At 30.6% G+C, this 24,163-nt stretch overlaps 1 protein-coding gene across 1 annotated transcript in view; it reads right to left on the bottom strand.

Annotated features, from left to right (window-relative positions):
- Positions 1-24,163, bottom strand: part of LOC118189191 (iduronate 2-sulfatase-like) — a 39,788-nt gene that overhangs the window by 5,748 nt on the left and 9,877 nt on the right. The window contains exons 3-7 of the mRNA XM_035359748.2: positions 18,889-19,066; positions 14,347-14,435; positions 8,262-8,478; positions 4,991-5,151; positions 840-966 (exon numbers count right to left, since the gene is read on the bottom strand). Of these exons, the coding sequence (XP_035215639.1) occupies positions 840-966; positions 4,991-5,151; positions 8,262-8,478; positions 14,347-14,435; positions 18,889-19,066 (772 nt within the window). The remainder of the gene's footprint in view (positions 1-839; positions 967-4,990; positions 5,152-8,261; positions 8,479-14,346; positions 14,436-18,888; positions 19,067-24,163) is intronic.

Genomic DNA, 24,163 nt, shown 5'->3' with positions numbered 1-24,163 from the left:
ATAAAAAATATATAGCATCTACACAGAATCTGTAACATTTCACTCTGTTTCTGTTAACTTACCCTATCTCTCATGATTTATGATATAATGGTACACTAAAATCCCAGAGACATAATGATTCATAATGCATACCATTCTTCATAATGAATACTATTAAATGCAATAATTAAAGTCATGTCATCATAAACAAAATTTTCTAAAAACAAAACTTTAAATAATTTATTAATAAATCCAAAGCTGTAACTGATATTATAACATTGGTGATTAAACAATAAATTAAACTAGAAAATAAACATGCCAAACAAAAGCTTTAAAGTTAGGCAAAACAGCAACCTTATTTTGGCATAGATTTTGAATAAAACTCTACTGATTTCAAGGACGATCATATATGCATCTCTCTTCATCAAGAACAAAATTTGCAGAATTTTTTTGCTTTTGAAGAAGAGGGACCTTTTACTGATCACTCTTGAAGTTGACAAAGCTTTATTCAGATTGCTGTTTATCCTAATTTTAAAGGAGTTTAACAATTTTATTAAAAAATTAAAAAAAAAAAAAACTAATGAAAAGTGAAAATTTTACTCTCCTACAAAAATGCAATGCTTAAGAGCTTTTTTTTTTTTTTTTTTAATAAATCTAAGATGCACACAAACACACACATGCACACAAAATGGATTTTTCATTTTTAAATATTTTCTAAAATATTTATACATAAACACTTAAAACTCTAAATGTAAATAATAAATTAAAAAGTAAACTAGTAATATAAGAAAAATTAATCTTTACAATTGATCAAAATTGAATAAATCAGTTATGTCATTAAAACTTCACAGCTAACATACCACTATCTCCAAGTAAAACGACAACTGTTTGGGAAGCATATCCACTTTCTTCAAGAGCTTCTAGTAACTGTCCTACTTGATCATCAATATAAGATACAGAAGCATAATAACCTTGCCGTATTAGTTTCTAAATACGAAAAAGTTAGAACATATAAACAATGACAACAACAACAAAAAGAACACCATAATTTAAAAACTACATTGAGTACTTTTTATTTCATATGAAAGAAGGAAACAAATGACTACACCACATATATATATATATATATATGTAATATATTCAGGAACAGGAATTTTGATGGCATAGAAGAGTTGATCCATAATGACTAGGAAATTGGAGGCGAAGGCAGATTAAATCTTCAATTTTATTTTTTGCAACATGTTGTGGATACACACAAGTTGGCACATTAAATGTGCCTGTTCCAAAGGGCTTGCATTTTTGATAGATTTGCAGCAAAAAAGAAGAAGCAGACAGACTGCAGTCCAGCTAAGGCAAAGCATAAAAAGAAAGTGTGTGATGTTCAGGATGAAATCTGAATTCAAACTGAGTTAGTTTTGGTTCTCAACGCATTTTCATTGGATAATTAATGTTGCTGTAAAATTACTATTGGCTGCTTGTGTTTTAGTTCAATTTACATCACCAGAATTACATAAGAGTCAAATTATGCAGACTTTTCTCGAAATGAAGCAGTGCAAATAGATGTTGCTATTTTTAGAATACAGAAGGGAAATTAATTTATGCTGCTAATTTAATCTTTTACATTCTTTATTTTTCTTACATGTATATATAATTTTACTAAATATTTTTAATACAATGATTAGCCTCTCAAGGAAATTTTAAAATATACTCAATTTGAAAATTAAGATAAAGAAAACAGTGCAATACAAATATTGCATTTTGATATAAGTATTAAGCAAACTGAATTAGTTAAACTTAACTTCAAAATTCCTTTAAAATTGTTAATAATTTTTTTAAATATGAAATCTGAAAAAATAAAATTGAAATATGCAAATTCATTATTCATATTTTTATGTCTCAAATGCGTTATTTGTTTCACACTTCCTTCCTTTACCCATAAGTCGCTGCCTATGAAGTCACAAATATGAATCAAAGTGGCTGATTTTTAATGCCGTTTACACTTTTTTTTAAATTGTTTACTACTGCTACAGATGCTATGAGAACTTTCATAATGGTTCTTGAAAAAAGTTATCTTTTATTCTTACTGTTATAAACTTTTTTCAGCTCACTCATGGTGTTGCTTTGAATTGTTGCTATGGTTAAAAGTTTGTCAGTCGCCAATTTTTAAACTGCTTTCAGTTATTAAGTATAATTAGGTGCACTGACCTTTTTTTTTTCAATTTTTAATTAGTTTTTTTTTTATATATTTAATGTTGAAATGTCTTTTTTGCCCATATTTTCATAAACGGATTATAAATCTCAGAAATTTATAGTTTGCACTACTGCATACATCAAAGAAAAATATCTTTTCAATGAAATTTTTCATGTAATTTTTTGCAGTGTGTGTGTGTGTGGGGGGGATTTTTTAAAATTGCTTGAATTGTTAGACTTTTTGACATCTAAATATTTACCTGGTTATAAAGTTTTGAAATTTTCAATGACTATGAGACAAATTCTTCCCGCTCTTTAAAAAGAACCATACAAAAACATTAATTGTGCGATTTTTTACATTAAAAGAAAAGTGCAATGAAGCAGAAGTGGAAGTATAGGCCATTCTTTGGCATCAATTAAAAACATCAGTTTTCAAAACTGCTACCATTACTGTTACCTTTTATGTTTCCATATAGATTTCTCTAAAAATTTGTTTTAGTTACTTATTTATTAATCTCAATTTCTTCGCTGAAAGAATTATTACAATTAAGCCAAATTAAGCTCACTATAAAAAATCTTCTGCTATTTAAAAATGTTATTTCTTGCTTTTTTATGCATAAATTTTCCATTTTATGATTCCTTTTATTTTATTAATTCCGCCACCCTCCAAAAAATAATTGGTAACCACTTAAAATTACTTGCAATGAAATGTATCATGTCAATTTTAATTGTTTCCATTTTATAAGTTTATAATAATTTTCCCAGTGTTTCATTATAAAGACTGATTTTCTTAATTTCATTGTGGTATATAATATTTTATTCTTTTAGGACTTTAAGATTTTAACATCCAAACATGTATCCATTATAAAGATTTGAAATTTTCAATGATTATAAAACAAACATTTTACTGCCTTACAAAACAAGAATGATTTAAAAATATTAGTTAGGCGACTTTCTAGAGTTTATTTTACAACTACTGGGATTTTATAAGCTTTTATTTAATTCATTCACAGTGTTTGTCACTATTGCCAAAACTTTCACATTGATTTTTAGTCTATTTGCTTACAAGTTAAGGAGCTCAAATTTTACCTATTCCCTCATTGTGGATGTGAATGAAATGATTTTTCAAACTTCATCTTCATTCTTTAAAATTTAAATATGAATCAATTTTTCGTACATGTCTTTGTTTAAGGAACAAACTAAAAATATCTAAATTTTACTGTTTGCATTACTGGATAGGGAAAAAAAATCTTCTAAATGAAATTTTAAAGTGAATTTTTTTCCGACCATTTCACATAACAGAATTTTTGGGAGGAAAAGAAAAGTGTACTCATTGTTGAGATATGGTTTTTGAATTGAATAATTTTGATTCACGTCTTGTCACCGAGACTAAAAAGATGAAACTAAAAAAATAAAAAAGTTCTTACTTAAAACTCATAAAATAGTTAATGAACTAAATAAACATGGAAAAAGAATTTCTCATATACTTTAATCAGAAAAAGATATTAAATAATTCTCTTTATAAAATCCCTCTACATATCACAAATAATAAAAGCAAGGACATATAAATAATTAAATCTTGCAATTAAATTGTACCATCAAAAGTAAAAGCAATTATCTTTAGAAATTTATAAAGAGTGCCCCACGCATTTGATTTTCATGTTATGAAATTGTACATGTATTTTATGACGGGAATTATGTTATTTTTTATTCCCATTAAACTGTATGATTTTTTCCTTTTAGTTCATTTATTATTTTATGAGATTTAAATAAACTTACTTTGAAAAAAACTTTTTAAAAACATTTTCCTTCTTTTTTCCCCCTTCTCCCCTTCCAAAAAAAATTATTTTTGCATCTACTTTAGTATATGCTACTTAAGAGCTATCAGGTCTAGCAACTGTCCCTGCTAGATGGAAATTTTCTGAGAAACGAGATTCTGGTAGCACTGCTTTAAACGGGAGGATTCCCAGAAAAAAAGAGCCCCGCTGGAAGTGAAGTCTCACCTAGCTACAGAAACAATGTACCATCTACGAGGATTTTTTGAAATGTAACAGAAAATGTTTCGGCTGCAGTTCTGTCCCGCATAGAGATCAACTAATCAAACGAAAGTTCTGCTTCTAAAGGATAACGTTATCCCAATCTGAGCGATAATCGTTTACTTTTTGGCATTCAAGTCTTTAGAGTAAGTGAAAATGGTAACCTAGCTACGTGGGTTTCCTGAAAATGTGCAGGTTATGAAATTGGCCTGTTCGATGTCAAGTCCCTCGTAGCCGAAACAAAAGGCTGCTACTTCATCAGAGAAAGTAAATTTGCTGAAGGAAATTTTACAAATGCAATATTAATGTCATTAAAAAAATGTATCCGGAGCTATATCATCCTTAGTTTGTCACTTTGCGGGTGATATTTGTCCCTCAGCATTTTGATTTGAAGAGTATTTCATATGAACCCAGAGGCAGCAAAACATGTACATATCTTCTTTACATACTTCTGCATCATGTAAACTGTACTAATTCTTTTCTGAAGCTATTGCATTGCCAGACAGTTATCAATGCGATAATTTTGCTCACAATCCAGCAAGCAGCCAACTGCATGTCATTTACCAGAATTAATTGGATCATATAATGCATATGGGAAATCTCCCTATTTGTCCTACTTCAGAGAGGTAAGAGCATTCTACTTCCAACTGACAAGCAGGTAGTACGTTGTCATGTGAATGGGACACATTGGAAAAAGCGGTTTTCATCAACAGTCTAATCTGCTCTTGTTGAAGGGGCTTAACAGTAACCAACAAGGACACTAAGTAAGTGAAAAAAAGAATTACCTGATAAGACTCAGGAAGAGGTCCATACGGAAAATTAATGTTCAAGTTTTTAATATCATCTAGCTGTCTAATATCCATCCAAGGATTCCAAGATATTTTAGGTAATTTCTTTGGTACAACATTATTGAGTGCAACATCCATTGATCCAACAGGATACAAATCTGAGGAAATAGAAGGACACGTATATCATTTTTGTACTTATGTATCATTGCAACCACCTTGGTGCAGTTTGGCAAATTTTACAGAAGAAAATGAACAGTTACTTTTATTGTAAAAAATTATATATTACATACATACTGTATTCTAAGTTTCAATTATATATTTATTCCAAACGGCAATCAGTAAACCTAGTTACAAATAGGTTTTTTTTTTTTTTTTTTTTTTTTTTTTTTGAAATTTCATTGTTATCACTTTGAGAAATAATTCAAAGCATTAGTCTAGTGGTTTTGTGGCAAAATAACGTATTCCTGCAGATATTTCACGTTTCTTACATTGCAGGAAAATCCTACAAGCACAATTTTTAAAATCAAGTTTGAGACTAACTAATATTCATCATAATTTTTTCTATAAAAGCCATTGGAACTTGGAATACAACAAAAAGAATGCACATGAAAATGGTAGCATTGGAAACTGAATATCTGCCATGTGCATGGTTACTCAAATAATAGTTATGCCTGTGGATACCAAAGTTTTGTATATTCTGAAGTTTTCAGCAATTTCTACTAAAGTGGTTGCGATAATACTCATAATTTTTAATGTTATATTATCCAGAACTGAAAACCTAAAATGCAGAACCTAAAAACAAATTAATGGTTACCGTTTCAATATTATATAAAAAATTTTGGTACTACAGTCAAAAGTCTTTAATTCGGAATGATCTATAACCTGGACCTCAAAACTACAAACTTTCTGCATGCGCATAATGCATTTACGCATGCGTTTATGCATTTACGCATGCGTTTATGCATGCGCATGATACGTTTACGCATGCACATTTAATGGATAACGGACAGTATAAGCTAAGCTAAAATTATCTATTTCAGTTAATGTTGCAGATTGCGTTGTTCCTTAATCTTCTAATTGGATCCGGCTTATTATTTTTTGCAGACTGTTATAGCAATTTTAATAAAAGTAAGCTTGAACTTTCGATTATGTCAAAAAGAATTTTCGATTCTGGAGCTGCCAAAGGATCTACAAAGCAAAAGCATGTTTCGATGTCCATCAAGCAAAAAGTGGAATTGCTGCAAAAAATGGATAAAGGCATATCCTTTGTTTCTCTAACCATTCCAAAATCTGTTTATTAATTTCACGCTGCTCTGCGGGGGGGAGGGGGGGGGGAACGTCGCGGCGCGCAAGGAACTGGAAGTTGATCTGTCAGCACTATCCTTATCTTCAGGGCAGATGATTTTATTTTATTCCGCTTATCAGGGGCATAGCTAGAGGGGGCCATCTGTCCCCGGGCGCAGAATTGAAGGGGCGCCAAACTGATGTTACAACATTTTAGAATTAAATGTTTTCCATCCTTGGCAAGCAGTAGGGGGTGTGAAATCTTCAGTTGTCCCTGGGCGCTGAAAACCCTAGCTATGACTCTGCCGCTTATAATTCCTTACTAAATGTAGTACTTCATCTCGATGTACTCCGTCTTTCATACGATTTAAATAAAATTTCTCGTCATTATAAATATCATGAATACACATCAAATAGGTTTCTGATTGCAATTTTCTAATTTCGACTATGGGTAATGTATGGTTTACGCATGCGCGCGTTGAAAGAAATGTTTAATAAAGTAAACAAATAAATATTCAGCCTTTTTCTTTGTAAATTTTGATACCCTTTAGATCATAATTGCTCTTATTTCATAAATTACGGTTTCATATTTTTAATTTTATAATTTCTGCATGCCATCTTACCAGATTTAAACTGATGATCTACAATACGGAAAAACCGATAATTTCGAATCACCGAAGTCCCGATGAGTCCGGATTAAAGACTTTTGACTGTATTCCGTTTTGAGGACCGTAAAAAATCGCCAAACTATTGTTAATGCCAGTGCTGTCAAAAATAATTTTGGTAACCCTAATGCAAGAAAGGAAGTATAATAGTAAATAACTATCTAAGATTATTGTTTTAATTTAGATGAACCTTTAATTTCATATATTTCATATAATACTTTTTTATTATTATAATTTATATAAAAAAGGCTAAAAATAACTGAATGGAAACATAAGAGTCAAAAACTATTTCAAATCACTATTATAATTTATATTAAAAAAGGCTAAACATAACTGAATGGATTCCTGCATCGATATTTCACTACCGAGTTATCGCTAAAGCATAATTTCATCTCATTGGTTGTTCAAACATAATATTCTATAATTAATGATGCCTTTTCTTTGAAAAACTTCATAGGCAATTCTCAAATTGTTAAATCCATATCAAAAAAGGATTTAAAAATTATACTAGTATTTCAATGGCGTCTTACAATTTGAAATCAGCGCGTATGCTAGATTTGGTGCGCTGTTATATGGGCACCTTTGCTAGATTTCGTGTTTTTGCGCATATCTTTTCGCTGCAATTTTTTTACGGTCTTCAAAAACGGAATAGTACTAAAATGGGTTAGAATGTTATAGAAGTAAATATTTTTAAAACTGTTGGAATGATGATATATTATTCAGATTTATTGGAGCTTTAAGTCTTTAATGGAGTTTTACTTCCTACGTAAAACTTATAATATAAAAATTTAAATATTTCATTTTTTAACTTTTATAATGGTTATAAAATTTCCATAAATTTAACTACAAGGACTGGAAGGCTGTATAAAAATTTAGATTTTTTATAAAATTAATTTTAATTTAAATATGCAAATATGTGTGCCAGATAAGGCCTTTTTTAAATTGATAGTATATGATTAGATAAAATGGTTGCAAAAAAAAAGGCCCAATAATGACTTTTGTGGGCAGGGCATATACTGTATGCTGTGTGATAATATAGAATCACTTCCCTAAGAATACTTCAACAATTAAGGTGTTAAGAATCTAAGGACTATATTAAGTAATATCATGCAAAGATACAAAATATAGGTCTTCTAAATAATAAGGTTATGCACAAATATAAAACTTTAAAAAAAATAATAAATAAAATAAAAAACTGATTTTGAATGAATAACTTTATATCAGCAGTTAAAAACCACAAAAAAAAGGAAAAAAAATCAATGAACAAATAACTTATTTTAAACCCTGCTAAAAAACAAATCAGAATTTAAAAATCTTACCTAAATACTGACTAGGAAATTTGAAAGGTATATGAGGTTTATAGTAACCTACTCCAAGGAAGAATGGTGAGGACTTATTTGGTCCTTTTGTTCTATTCTTTAAATAATCAATTGCATGTTGTGTGATTTCTATATCAGGTAAAGTACCAACATCCCCATCATTTATATCTACAGGACACACCAAATTCATTCGTTTTCCATCTGTTGAATTGCATACCTAAAAGTAGCAGGAGAAATACAAAGGGCATTCACACATTTTTGTAATGATTTTGATTTTCTCCATGAATTTGAATATTAATTTTAAAATACAAACATGACTGGAATCAAATTAGAATAAGGTTTAATTATCGTCTGCAGCATTAAAAATATTCTTTTCTTTAAAATATCACTGAAAAATAAACAATGGATTGAAAGCTATATTTTTGCACAGTCCGAAGAGAAATACTCCTATTCAATCATTAAAAAAAAATGTGAAAAGCATGGTTTTAATATTTCCACGCATATAATAAGTGACATAATTAATATGAAAGGAAAGAAACGTTAAAGTTTGCATCTGACTAGAAAAAAGCAAAAAATGCATACTCAACAAAGGTACACTGCTCGACATTGAAAATGCAACACCAAGAAGGAGCGGTCAGAAATTTATGCAAATTTTAGAGTACACGCACGTCACTGAGTTATGCGAATGATGTGAAATGCGCAGCTCTCATGTACGTGAAGTAAGATACAAGGGAACAAACCTGCAGAATGGGCAATATTCGCGTTGTTATTTCTGCCAGACGAATTATCGAAGAAAGCTGGTTTTTGTCGCGACGGATACATGTAACAGGAGAGAATGCCAGGCCGCCGTCAACGAAGGCATTTCCAGCAGATAGACGATTTTACGAAGGGTATGGTGATCGGACTGAGAAGGGCGGGTTGGTCCTTATGTCAAATCGCAGCTGATACCCACATGGATGCGAGCACTGTGCATCGGCTATGGCGAACATGGTTGGAACAAGGAAATGTGGGAAGAAGGAGGGGTGCAGGTGCAGATAGAGTGATGCATGGATCGACGCATCCGCCGACAAGCTGTGGCGGTCCCACAAGTCACTTGTACCGCGATTCTGCAGCATGTGCAAGATACCCTGGATGTTCCCGTGTCGACCAGAACCATTTCCCGTCGATTGGTTGAACGTGGCCTGCACTCACGGCATCCGTTAAGAAGATTGCCATTGACCCCACAGCATAGACGCCAAAGTTTAGAATGGTGCCGGACTGGAGCGATGTGGATGACAGAATGGTGACACATCGTGTTCTAAGATGAGTCACGCTTCTGTTTATCCTGTGACAGTTACCGCATACGTGTGTGGCGTCGACGTGGAGACAGATCTAATCTGACAGTAACTGTGGAACGCCGCGCGACAATGTGGCATAATGGTTTTGGGCACTATTGCCTACGATTCCAGGTCACTTCTAGTTCGTATTCAGGCCCAAAGGTACTTGGATGATGTACTGTGCTTGGTGGCAATCCCCTACTTTCAGGGGCTGCCTAATGCAATTTTTCAGTAGGATAACGACCGACCACACAGTGCTCGCATCTGCCAACATGCTCTGCAAGGTATACAGATGCTTCCCTGGCCACCGTACTCTCCTGACCTGTCACCAATTGAACATGTGTGGAATGAGATTGGACGCCGTTTGTAGACTCTGTCCCTGCCTCATTCAGATGAACTGTGGCAAATGGTTGAAAGGGAATGGAGAGCCATCCCTCAGAACACCATCCGCATTCTTATTGAATCTATGTCTAAACATGTTTCTTCGTGCATCGTTGTCCGTGGTGGTCCTAATTCCTACTGAGCAACGCTGTTCTTGCTCTGTATTCTGATTATCATTTTGAAACAAAGATCATTTATTGCTGCATGCTGCCTCTGTCTGTTTTTAAAATTTCATCACTTTCTGACCACTACTTCTTGGTGTAACATTTTCAATGTCGAGCAGTGTACATACAGCTCTTATTAAATCTCATGTGGTAAAGAAAAATCCAGCTCCCCCAAAGAGCTATTGCAAAATCTTTAAATATCTCTGTAGGAACTGTGAACAAAATTATAAAATCTGATTTAAACCTAATTAAAACAAAAAAAAAAAAATTAATTTTCATCGCTTAACACTGAAACATGTTTCTCAGCTATGTGCTAAGACTATGTGCATATTGCTGAATGAAAATTATTTGGTAGGTGAAAAATGGAAATATATAGTTATATTTGATGAACTTAGATATACTTATCCCACTACAACAGAAAAAGATCTACTTAGTACCAAAAAAAAAAGGAGAAAAAGGCTTAATACGTTGGTTCAGAGAAAACAAGGAAAGTTTTTCTAAAGGTTTTATGGTTATTACAATATTCTCTTCTAACAAAAAACTTAAAATTAGGAAAGTAGAAAAAATGTCAAAATTAATTTGGATTACTATCAGAAATATGTTTTTTCAACATCTAATTTTAAAGAAGAAATTCCATCTCTTCATCTGCATAATCTTCACTGTGTTAAGTTCCATCAGGATAAGGCTCCAAGCCATACCTCTAAATCTACTGCACTATTTTTTGAAAAAATGAGAAATGAAACTGGAATTGAAGCTATTCTCTTTAAACACAACCCACTCAAGTCTCCTAATGTCTCTCCTATTGAATTACTGTACATTTGAATTTTTGAAACAATCTCTTTATAAGCGGCATGCAAAAACATTGGATGGACTCTGAAAGATTGTGAAAGAGGAGTGGAATAAAATCGACCTTGATGTTTTAAGAAAAGGATTTTTATCTTCGAAATCAAAATGTAATATGATAGTTCAACAAAAGGGCTATCAGATTGAACATATTAGAAAATAAAATTCTAAGGTTTGTTTGCATATAAATCTTTGCAAAATCATTACAAAAATGTGCGAATACCCTCTGTAAGTATATCAGTTATTGATTTAAATGTATATCAAATTTTAATATTATTGTCCAAGCATTTAAAAAATATCTGATTTTGAAGGCAATAAATTTTTTTCTATTTAAAGTAAATATATACTGCAGTTGATAAATGAACAGCATGTATAACAGTTGTGATAAATCATAAGCAAAGGACATAGTAGAGACATTAGGTATTTTTTGAAAGCAGGCAAGATGAAAAATATGCAACGCCTTCGCCGGGAATCGAATCATGGACCTTTGGAATATGTGCCCAGCGTGCAGACCACCACACCATGAAGGCATGCGAAGAAGGCGGGAGAAATACCTTATATACTCCCTCTTTTAAAGGGCGACTGGGGTTTTTAGGGGACCCAATTGCCAAATCCTGGGTGAGGAGAATCATCATCCAACAACATTTTTAGTTTGGGCGCCACTATACAAACATTAGGTATTTTTTGGAAGCAGGCAAGATGAAAAATATGCAATGCCTTCGCTGGGAATCGAACCATGGACCTCTGGAATACACGCCCAGGGTGCAGACCACCACACCACGAAGGCATGCGAAGAAGGCGGGAGAAATACCTTATAACATAAATGCATAATCTTCAAGTCATCTCAACAAAAAATAAATAACAAAAAAAAAAAAAAAAAAAAAAAAACACTTGAGATTAAGTCAATTGATTGTGGAGCAGAAAGGAGAATCATTTGGCAAAAATTTATCCAATGCAAGTTTCACTATTCAACTAAAAGTGTATGTCCTTACAAAAATACACGGCACTGCAATCTTGCAGAAACATCATAGGCCAGTAGCAGTGGCTATTTTTTTATAGCCCATAGAGACTACATCTACAGCTATCTGATAAGGAATATAACATTGCAAATATGAACTTATCCTTTATGTACTGATATGCATCTTCATATTATAAACCTCAGAAATTATGGACATAATTATGAATAATCTTACAAATTGATAAATAAAGCAGTGTTATACACCCTCTCAACATGGTTTAATAATAATTCCTGAAATGCTTTTTTTAAGAAATAAAATGAAATTATAGGTTTCTGTATTACGTAGTACCACAGCCCATTTGTATATTCATAAAATTTCAAATTGTGTTTTTTTTTATTACAGTAAATTGAACACATATTTCATATAATACAAGAATTTCTTTTTTTTTCTTTTTTTTTTTTTTTTTTTTCTGTCTTCTTTTTAAAACTTTTATCTCTTTAGCTCTCTCTCTGTAATGTCACTCCTGTCTTCTTGTGGCCCACAAATGGGAAATTATCCACCTTTTTTCGTATTTTTAAATATTTCTTACACACACACACAACTACACACTACTAATAACTGAAATATGTACATTAATTAATACAAGTTAATTTTGTGTTTATTAACAGCTCCCAAGAGCGTTTCCCTTTTCAGATCTCCCTCTAGGTCTCCCTCCTAGAAAACTAAATTTTTGGTTCCTCTCAGATGGAGAGTTAGCACTTTTTAGTTATCTCACTAGTTGACGTCGCGCACACATCACACTCTCCTTCCCCTTTTTTATATTCTTGCTCATAGTGCTTTACTTCAACAAGATTATACAGTTAAGAATAGCTGAACTTCCATTAGAAGAAATGCAAAACACACTGTTTTCATAAAAACAAGTAATGAAATTATTCCTTAATTCCTTAATTATCTGCTCAGAAATTTTTTAATTATCGGTCCATTTCTGCAACAACTAAAATAAAACAATTTATTTTAGTTGTTGCAGTGAATCCTGTCAAAAAGAAAAATATGCTAAAATTTCTCATCAAAGAATATGCAATAATAATAATAGATAAATAAATAAATCTATCATTAAGTTACAATCCTTAGACAAACTACTGTTTAAATGAAGTGGTGAATTTTTTAACTTCTTTAAAAATCAAATAATTAAATTTTTTTAAGCATACTTTTATTTCAAATAATTAATACTGCTGATAATTCTTTTTTTCAGCTGCTTACATATCACAATGAAATGTTTTCAATGGATTATTATTTTTTACAACTTTAGGGAATGTAACAATTGATGTTTCCTAGCAATGTTTGTTGCAATATTCTCAGAAATATCACCTATAATAGTGCTGTTTGTAATAAGAGGTTTCACTACATTTATTATAAAAACAAAAGATTATTGACTGTATTGCTGCTATTTTTCTGCATAAATAAGCTTAAACTACAGATTTGACAGATGTTACAGATTTCAAAGAAATGTGATAGGTTTCAGATAGAAAAGATTTCCCTACATATCATTCAACTTCACTATCATACCAGGATAATTTAATTTTTGAATTTTTGGGGGTAACTGATATCATTCTAAATATCTCATTGAATAATTCATATTAAATTAATTATTCTTCACTGAAATGTCTTCTTTCAGAAGTTGAGTTTTTCTCCATGTGTTTACATTCTATGATATTTTCAAAAAGAGATCCATTTAAAATTCCCTAAGCAATTTAATTTCAATGACCCTTTTCCGTACAGAATGAAACTGGAATGCTGATGGAAAATTCATAAATTCTTTCACTTACTAGCAGTTTTAAGGACCTGATAATTTCCTTATAAGATATTTAAAAAGAATGATTACTTGATAATTGAATACATTACTGATCCCACAAAAATATTCTCATGATCATATGAAGCATCACTAATAAAATTCATGTCAATTAAATTTACAATGCCCATGAATATTTACAGAAGGCAGTATCTATCAGTTACACATTCTGCAGTATTTATCCACAGAAAAATATGACATACATCCACAGAAAAAAATCTACGATACCCCAAAATTAATTAATTAATATATACTTAATATGTTGTATTTAGAATTTTCTCTGATGAAAACATATGCATAAATCCTACTTAATTTATTTCTTTTAGGAAAAATTGTATTAATGTTATTACATTATGGAACTAAAATAAGAAAATTAAAATGATTGTTACTTCTGCTTCAAAAGTTCTCAGTTCACTGCCAAACATAATATTTATGCTATTATTTTTATACTTTGGGGTTAAATTGTTATTACTTATATTAAAAAATTACAGTTTAACACAAAATTATATTAACTCATTGAGTGATACAAATTATGACCTCGTACAACAAGTGCTATATACATTTAACAATTACCGGTTCCATTTCTTTGTCGAAGGTCAAAGGTCTGAATGGATATTCTGACCAGCTATTTGGAAAATCATCAGTCCAGTTAGATACAATACCTAGTGAAATTAAAATGAAAAAATAAAATAAACTCACATTCAGTTATTGAGTATGGCAAAGAAATAATTTTTCAATAATCTGAATAATTCAAATGCACATTGCATTGCTTTTTTCACTGTGCATTTATACTAGGATATACAAATTTCAGTTTAAGGAAACAAAATGATATTGTCATTGAAACAGCATGTCTGTTACAAAAGTTTATCTCAAATAAAATAATTAATGATGCAATACCTTATTTAATTGTATTAAATTTGAAATGCCATTAAAACACTGATGTCCATTCATTTGAAATCAAATTTAGTCAACAGCCTTCATAGTCATTTGGCTTATAATTATTTGTATCAGGTGAAATATAAGTATATATAGTGGCATCCAAAAGTTAAGTATACAATGAAAATTAACAATTTTTAAAAGTGCAAATGAATTTTAGTACCTCGAAGTTTCTATCGATGCAGATGGCAGGATGTAAATATCATATTATTACATGCGTACCAGTTCGTAATGGATTAAGTGCACACAGAACTGATGATAGCTTGATAAAATTTGTTTTCACAAAAGAAACACTTTACAATTATGGAACATTTCACAAATATACTTGTATAGCTTCCAGAACCTTTCTCAAATGTACTTTTCAGCATGAGAGAGTACAATCAGTAGTTACCACTTCAAACTACTATGAATATTAAATACAAGACAATTTAAAAGGTCTCAAATGCATAAGCTCGCACAGTGACCTTTCATTACTTTGATCTAAACTCTGAACTAAATTAAATTTACAGTCTCTCCAGTCTTTTATAGTTTTTTCCCAGCTGCCAAGAAATTTCCAGTATCTTCTATTTCTTGAAATTGCTGGAAGGTATATGTAGCTGCAGTTATGAAGGGCAGGATACAGTTACATAGGGATTGCACCAGGGGCAGGGTAAAGTAAACTCAGCAATAGAACTTTGCTGGTGATTTTACAGGTACTACTAGGGTTATGTTCTTTGTAAATGTTGTAAATAGCAATGCCATGCTTTTATTTGTATTTCTTTGGATTAAGACATATGCATTATTGTACAACCTCTTAACATACATTTGTCATTTTTATATGACTTAATAACATAATTTAAACTTATTTATATAACTGTAATGAACAATTATGTAAATAAGATAGTTGTAATGAGTGAAATATTACATAATTTTAATGAACTTAGTTTATTTTTTTAAATAATTAAAATAACAGCAGTACAGCCAATGATTTCATTGTTATTCAGCGTTCTAGGTAATTACATAGGTGTAGGACCAAAATGTTGTCCGCCGGCAATTTCCCATCACATTTAGCGACAGAATTTAGCCAACTTGGCTCTAAGCCATTTTTCGAAATGTTAAATGGACTTACCCCTGTAATCCTGTTTTTCAGACGAGGCTTTGCATTCTTGAAGCGTCTCATGTTACATTATACATGAATACATATAATTATTTACACATATATACAAAATTTATAACATTGCTCCTTTCCCAAGGACTGTATGCCCCGGGCAGTACAGTTCCTGGACAGGAAGGCATACTTACAACTAAAGAAAATGGAAAACTGAATACTAAATGCAATATAAAAATAATAATTTCAATAAATAATATATAACTAATAAATTATTAAACCAATGAATAAATACATGAATTTACAGATATGCTGAGTAATCTTTTCTTCATTTTTCAAGAGGCAACATTAATTAAAAAAAAAGAGGGGGAAATGAATATGTGGGTAAGAACAGTATTTCAATGCAGTAACAATGCTGCTGCATGTGTAATAAATAAATGCATCAACTGACAAATTTACTGAGTAATCTTTTCTTTATTTTTCAAGAGGTAAAATTAATTTTTAAAAAAACTGAAGGGAATATGTGGGTAATAAATGCATGAATTGCAAATTTTCTGAGTAATCTTTTCTTCGTATTGCAAGAGGTCAAATTAATAAAAAAATAGGAAGGGAATATGTGGGTAAATACAGTACTTCGATGCAATAAGAATACTGCTGCATGTGTAATAAATAAATGCATGAATTGACAAAATTTCTGAGTAATCTTTTCTTCATTTTTGAAGAGGAAAAATTAATTATATAAAAAAAGGGAATATGTGAGTAAGAATACTGCTGCATGTCTAAAAAATAAATGCATGAATTTACAAATTTACTGAGTAATATTTTCATCATTTCTCAAGAGGCAAAATTAATTTTAAAAAAGGGGGAAGGGAATATGAGGGGAAATACAGTATTTCAATGCAGTAAGAATACTGCTTGCATGTGAAATAAATAAATGCATGAATTGACAAATTTGCTGAGTAATCTTTTCTTCATTTTTCAAGAGGTAAAACTAATAAAAAAAGGGACAGAATACATGGGTTAATTTCAAAGACTATATGGAAGGAAGGAATTCCAAGTAATATGTGTAAGGAAGGGAATATGTGGGTAATTTCAATGCACTAAGAATACTGCTGCATGTGTAATAAATAAATGCATGAATTTACGGATTTTTCTTCATTTTTCTTGAGGCAAAATTAAAAAAGGGGGGAATATGTGGGTAACTACAGTATTTCAATGCAGTAAGAATACTGCTGCATGTGTACGCATTTGTAATGGATTGAATGCCTACAAAACTGATGATAGCTTGATAAAATTTATTTTAACTTTCCACAAAAGTACTTGTACAGCTCTTCTCAGTAACACAGAGCACAATCAGTAGTTACACTTCAAACTACTAAGAATATTAAACACAATGCAATGCAAAGCACATCTAAAAGGCAAAGCTTACACGGAGATGTCTCTATATTGAATAATGAACTCAGCTATAAAATAAAACTGTGGATATGAAATAAAACTCTCTCTGGGCTTATATAGTTTTCTAATAACTGCTGAGAAATATCTAGTATCTTCCATTTCTTGAAATTAGTAGAAAGCAGATATGGTTAAATTTACATATAAGGGCCAGATATGGTCACAGTTACATTTAGGGATCGATTGCAGTACCATTTATACAGAAACCATACCAAAACGTTGCCAAATGGTGGAAAGGTCTGGTGACTTTTGGTGATAAAAATTAGTTTACAAATTTTGGCAATAAAAAAATATTGCCAGCTTGGCGATATCTCTGCAATTTAGCCATTTAGAGGTAGTCGTTTACCTCAATGTTAAGTAGATTTGCCTCTGTAACTTTATTTTTCCAGAAAAGCTTTGCCCTTTTCAGGACCAAAATGTCACCTTCTTCATGTTACATTACACAATAGATTCTACAGTTTTTCATATAATTTCACCAAAATTATTTACATATAAAGAAAAATTGTAACTATACTATTAAGAATGAGTATGAGTTTTTTTTAGGGGGAAGGGGTGAACAATTAGCATAAATATCACTGTGTCGAATAACTGTTTTTAAAGGTGTGGTTAAACTCATGAGAGGTATGACACAGATACAATTCCTTCAGAGTATGAAGCATGTATATTGTGTCATTAATGCTGTTGTATCAACATTAATGTTGTTATCAATGTAATATTTTCTAACGCCAAAACGTTACATCAATTGAGCTCTATACAAATGCTTAGCAGCTCTAACAACATTTCGGACGTTGTTCGAGCAATCAAATCCACATTTCCAACTATTATGCAAAATGACTTGCTAATGTTTCCTATCAGAATAAGCAATGAATGCTCTCTTAGATTATGTTAACTACATGCAAATTTTGCGTTCACAGTAAATATCTCAACACCTTTAAAATTTCTTTTTCTTTTAGAAACTGATAGCTAAAATAAAAGAAATAACAAATATGAAAGACAAAATTAAAATATACACCTGGTAGTAGCCAATAAAGCATACAAAAGCTAAAAATACTTCATGTACCCCGGACTTATTTTCATATTCAGCCAACTGATTTTATCACCCTCTCAAATAAAAAAATAAAATGCACTTGCATTGTTTTTTAAAAAAAAATTGTATACTTTCACTATACACATTTCTTTATATAGCACCAACATACTGACAGGTTTTTTATAAAAGTTACTCCATAAAATTTAACATTCTTTTTGCACTCTTTCTTAGCCTCCCCTACTCTGTTTTATATCAAATAGTGTATTACATTTGTATTATAATAAATAAGACATAATACAAATCTTAATAATTATTTCCCCATAAAATAAACCATTCTTTAACATCTCTACTGAAAATTTACCCACAAATGCATAAAAAAACTCAAACTTAATTTTCTTTCTTAAAGAAATTTAGAAAATTCTTCAAAGATAATGGAAAAAATGAAAATTCAAAAATGGACAACCGAACTTAATTCTCTCTTTGGAAAGTTTGGCAGGTTCTAACCAAATTATAAAAGAAAAATAAAAATAAAAAAAATTAAATGCAAATTTTAACAAACTCTTGAAAACATCAAAAATTAATTATACTCTTCATTAAAAAAAGGTGTTATTACCATGTTCAAATATTTTTCCCATGCTTATAGTTTCATAACCATGGTCTTTCAAATGTTGAGGAAGTGTCATAAAGTCTCCAACAGATTCCCGCCAATAACTGCCACCATCATAGAGATGTAAGCTGTCAGGCCTGCGGCTTGTCAAGAAAGATGTGCGGCTTGAAGCACAATGTGCTTGCTGTTAAGCATTAAAATTCTTTAAAAATTAGAACATAATTTAACACATACAGTGGGATTTATACTATTCATTAGGTTCAGTAAAGTCATGAAGAACAAGAGAAAGCATGATATTAGAAACTTGTTCCACCAAATTTAATTTTAGCTTAGTATAGTTAAAAATTAAGATAAATATTAAAAAGTAGTCACATAACAACATCTTATTTTGCTTACTGTTACATACAGTACAATAATGATATTTAAAATAAATATAACAGTTCTGGTTCCTGGGGCTTATCAGCAGCTGGCTGGTAAGAACACTGAATGTTGACAATTCAACTTAATTCGAAATCCAGTAAGAGGCTGGAAACATAGCAGTTTCCATGGTTTTTCCAATATATAATGTGAATATGAGGCATTTTCCCTTATAGAATCCTCCACGAAGGCATTCTTTCCCTTAGACAGCCTTGAGTTGCTATGCCATAAGTAATTAAACTAACATAATTTCTGTTGAAACGACAAATACCGAATATTGTTTTATTTTTCTCAAATTATTTTAATTTACAACTTCATCTGAAGGAAAATGCTATGCTGCAATTATGAAATAATGAAGAATCTGTAAGTATATATGTATATATATGTTCCTCACATTGCAGAAAAACAGCTCCTAGAGTCACCAAATTTTTAACATACAACACAGTCCTCCACCCAAACATGTGTACCTCAAAGCTCAAATTTTGAATTCCCTTTTATTTTATATTTTGTGTGAATTTAACTAACTTTGATTGACAAACTTGATTTAAAGCAATCTGTTGCCATTTTACAAAACATAATATATTTATTTATGTTTCAAATTTAATCAGAAATCTTTGTAATTTAAAAGAAATGTGTTGACACTTGGTGAAGCACCTAGTTTTCAAATTTAATCAATAAACTTCAATTTAAATGCAATGAGTTGCCAGTACCTGAAATAAAATACTTTTATCTTCCATATGCCAGTGTAAAGCATAAGATGTTTAGTTTTTCTTTCAAGTTTAATCTGTGTATTAATGATTAACAAACTATGCAATTTAAAAGCAATAAACACAGCTTTTCATCTCTCCTGTTATTAGTTAATGTTATTGTTATCTCTCCTCAATATATGTCATAATATATGTTCTCTCCTCAATCTATGTTTTCAATATGCTCCTGTTACTGTTATCTCTCCTCAATATATGAAATGGCACTAGCTGAACTCATTAAAAATCGATACCTATTTCTTTTCTTTTTTATAATAATTATATTTTATAATATGCATGGAATAGTTAAAAATGAAACAGTATCAATAAAACAAAAAGCTATGCGTCTTTTACAGTATTATGAAACTGAATTGTGTATATAAGCATGATGTTCCAGATATTAAGAGCATCATGAACTGATATGAAAAATTAAAAATTGATGTGATTGATGACCAACCAAGAAGCGGCAGACCTACTGCAAGTGATCAGATTATTAATAGTGTTCAGATTCAGACAGAGGACATTCAAAGGCCAAGCTTTGCCACACCAATTCATGATATTGAAAATTTGAAGATCAGAATAACAGTTGCTATGTCAAGGATTCCAGAGAAAATGTTCAACATGTGTACAGAACAGGACTATTGAACTAGCATTCTCCTAACTATAAAAAGAGCACACATTGAAATTTACTAATGCAATACCAGCTAAACTGCAGGGATTTGAATCTAAGTTGAATTATCAGCAGTTTTATTCAGTAGTTTTAATGTTCTGCTGCTAGTGGGTATTCTGTGAAAGAAAGTATGTCATTAAGGATTAGCATTATTATGGATGACCCCCAGGTTGACAGCCACAAAATTCAGCTTCTTGTTTCTTTGCTGGGTGTTGATTGTAGATAAACTGTGTATGAATCACACATTGTCAAAGGATGATATGCAAAATATACAGCAGAGTTGTGTGATATATGGTTATACTAAAGTAACCATATATCATACAACTGTGTTCCATATTTTGCATGATATCCTTTGATATTGTAGTTCATTGATATCTCATACACTATACAGGGTTCAATGCAATTGCATAAACATTTTTTAACAGTTCCAGAATAAAGGTCAAAATTTCAGTGGATTGATCATTATAATGCATGAAATAACAGTCCATTGAATGAAAGCAACCTACTTAATTGCATTTACAGAATGTACTGTGGCAATAATTAGATTCATCGCATAGTAACAAGTTGTCATAGTGATGATACGCTCATAAGTCTGGAACAACAATTATTATATTTTTTACTTTTGAATTTGTATCATCATGACAAGTTTCTTTCCTGTACTAGATATATTTAACTGGTATATAAATAAATATTTAAACACTAATTGAGTCATTATTTGAAAACTTATCTCTACCTTCCAAAGTATCAGCTACACTACATGGCATAAAGGCTAAGTTTATTTTGACATATGACATTCATTTCTTCAGGAAAGACTTATGTTAATGCTGACTACTACTAAGATTTACCACAACAATCATATGCATCCAGCACTCCCCATCCTCCTCCATGACAATATACATTGTCATAATATGAGCACCTGCTACAAATCTCTTGTGACAGTGGCAATGGACAGCATGTGAATATCTGTCCTACTCACTTAATATGAGTCTCTGTGACTAAGATCAATTTACCGGAATTAAATTTGATTTGCCATGTTGCATGTGATCCATCATAATAATAAACAATAAGTAATCTGTGTTACGTGACAGTCACTGCAGAACAGTAACAGAAGTTGCCATATTGATATTTTATAAAGATTTCCAGTAATTTAGCAGATATGAGATATGACAAGTGATTATATTACAAAATTATATACACTCATGCCTACGACAATAAAGACTTTACCACTACTTTTTGTGCTTTTTATTTAATCCTTCCAACTTTAAATAGTTGTCGCTGGTGAAAACAAACCAGTTGGCATCTCCTGAAAAATCACTGGCCTAGGCAGCAGCATGTATTACCTATGCTTGGAGTTGACCCTAATTAAAGATGCATAATCGAATAGTATCACTTGATTTTTTTTCTTTACATGTTTGATATTTGTAATATATGTTCTTTGCAGTGTTATTATGATAATGTATGAACATATGACCTTAATATTAAAATTACAGTACAACAAACAAGCCTTATAGTTATATTTTAACTTGAAAAAGCACTATTTGAAAGGTAACAAGGATATACTGTTAATAACCTTTGTTTTTAAGAGCTCTGTTTTTTTTTTAAGCTCTGTTTTTAAGAGTTCTGTTGTCTTTTTGACAGTATACTGAATGAATCTCTGAGCAATCAAAATATACAGGAAATATATCATTTTATATATCTTTATTAATATAATATTAATAAATGAATAATGATTCTCTTAATGAAGCAATTTAATAATAAATTTTAAATGGAACACTTTGTAAACAAATAATGCAAATAAGCTTTCAGCCATGTTACTATAAATGATTCAAGACTAATAACTTATCAACAGCAAATTTACCGTTTACAAATTCAGTATTTATTTAGAACTAGCAGCTTTGCTGCCAGCCTTCGTCTGGCTTTTAAATGTACCAGAAAAATGGCTGAAGGGAACACCAAACATTAAATTTAAAAACCACATAGAATTTTACTCTGCAAAGCAACTCATAAAAAAAAGTTATTACGTATAACAAAATTACAGTGAAATAAGCAATATCCTTTAATACAAATATTAATTATCCTAATAAATAAATGAACCAACTTCCCTTTGCAAAATCTTAAAAACTCAAATGGTATAAAGGAGGTTAAGAACTTTGTTTTCTAAAAAAATCACTCAAAACTTTTCAATATCTTAAAAACAATGAAATGAGCAATAAATAACATAAAAGAATACAAAAAAACAAAAAATTCTCAAAAGCAAAGTATAATTATCTTATATTTTCAAGAAAAAAAAATTACAATGAATCTATATCCCTTAATACAAATATTAGTCATCCTAATTAAAAAATTAACCAACTTTACATTGAAGAAAAAAAATCATGCAAAACATTTCAATATCTTACAAACAGTGAAATAAGCAAAAAATAACATGAAAGCAATTCAAAAAACATAAAAATTCCATGCAGAATTTTACTCTGTAGAACAACTTTTTCAAAAAAAAAAAAAAATTCAACAAAAATGTATCATATATGTATAAAAATGACAATGAAATATGCCAATCTCTTAAAAACTGTCACATCAGAAATACGATGAAAAATTGTTGCCAAACCCATATTTCTAAAAGAATGAAACTATTCAAAATGATACAATTTCATCAAAAATCTATCAACAACAAGACAGGAAAATTGTTGCCAAAATCACATTTTTAAAGATGTGAGATGTGAGAAGTGTACTCGGAAGCTTCAATTAAAAATTTTTTTAAAAATACAAAATATTATCATTTTTCCAAAATTTTTTTTGTAAAATCAGTTGCAAGGATAAAAGTTTAATGTGTCCAAAAATCAAAGAAAAATAAACTGTAAATTTTTAAAAATAAACTTTTTTAGAAAAAATCCCGTTGAAAAGGTGTTAAGCTCCCTTTGTTAAATAAATTCGTATTTAATAGATTTATTGAAACACGAAATTTATTTTAAGTTCGTAAAATAGCTAAGTGGTGCCTACATTTCATAACAATATGAAAATGGAATGTGTAGAGTAAGATCTCGCTTTCCTACAGCCCATTATGTCTCAAGATGGCATGATTTCGTTACAAAACATAAAATTTTAAAAATTCTAATTCGAATTTCAAAAAAATCGCTTCGAGGTGCACTGGCTTTTTTCTAAATGCACCTATGTACCACATTTCGTAGCCGTGGGTCTATTAGCTTACGTGCAGCGCGAACGAAAGACACACACACACAGACAGACTCTTTCTTTTATTATATGTAGAGATTATTACGATTACATCAAAAGATATTACAAATTCCCCACATTAGATTTAAAGCTATCAATAAGATATTACACATTTAGATTATTTTAATACTCATTTAATATTAAGTGAAGGGTACAGATGAATTTATAAATTCCAATCATAATGAGAGTGAAAAATATAAAAAACAGTATCCTAAAATACACT

Source organism: Stegodyphus dumicola, chromosome 1 (assembly GCF_044657685.1).
Source record: "Stegodyphus dumicola isolate Sdum_Otavi_A_Nest chromosome 1, ASM4465768v1".
Lineage (NCBI taxonomy): Eukaryota > Metazoa > Arthropoda > Arachnida > Araneae > Eresidae > Stegodyphus > Stegodyphus dumicola.
Note: the sequence above shows the minus strand (reverse complement) of the source record. Positions and strands in the feature narration are given on the sequence as shown.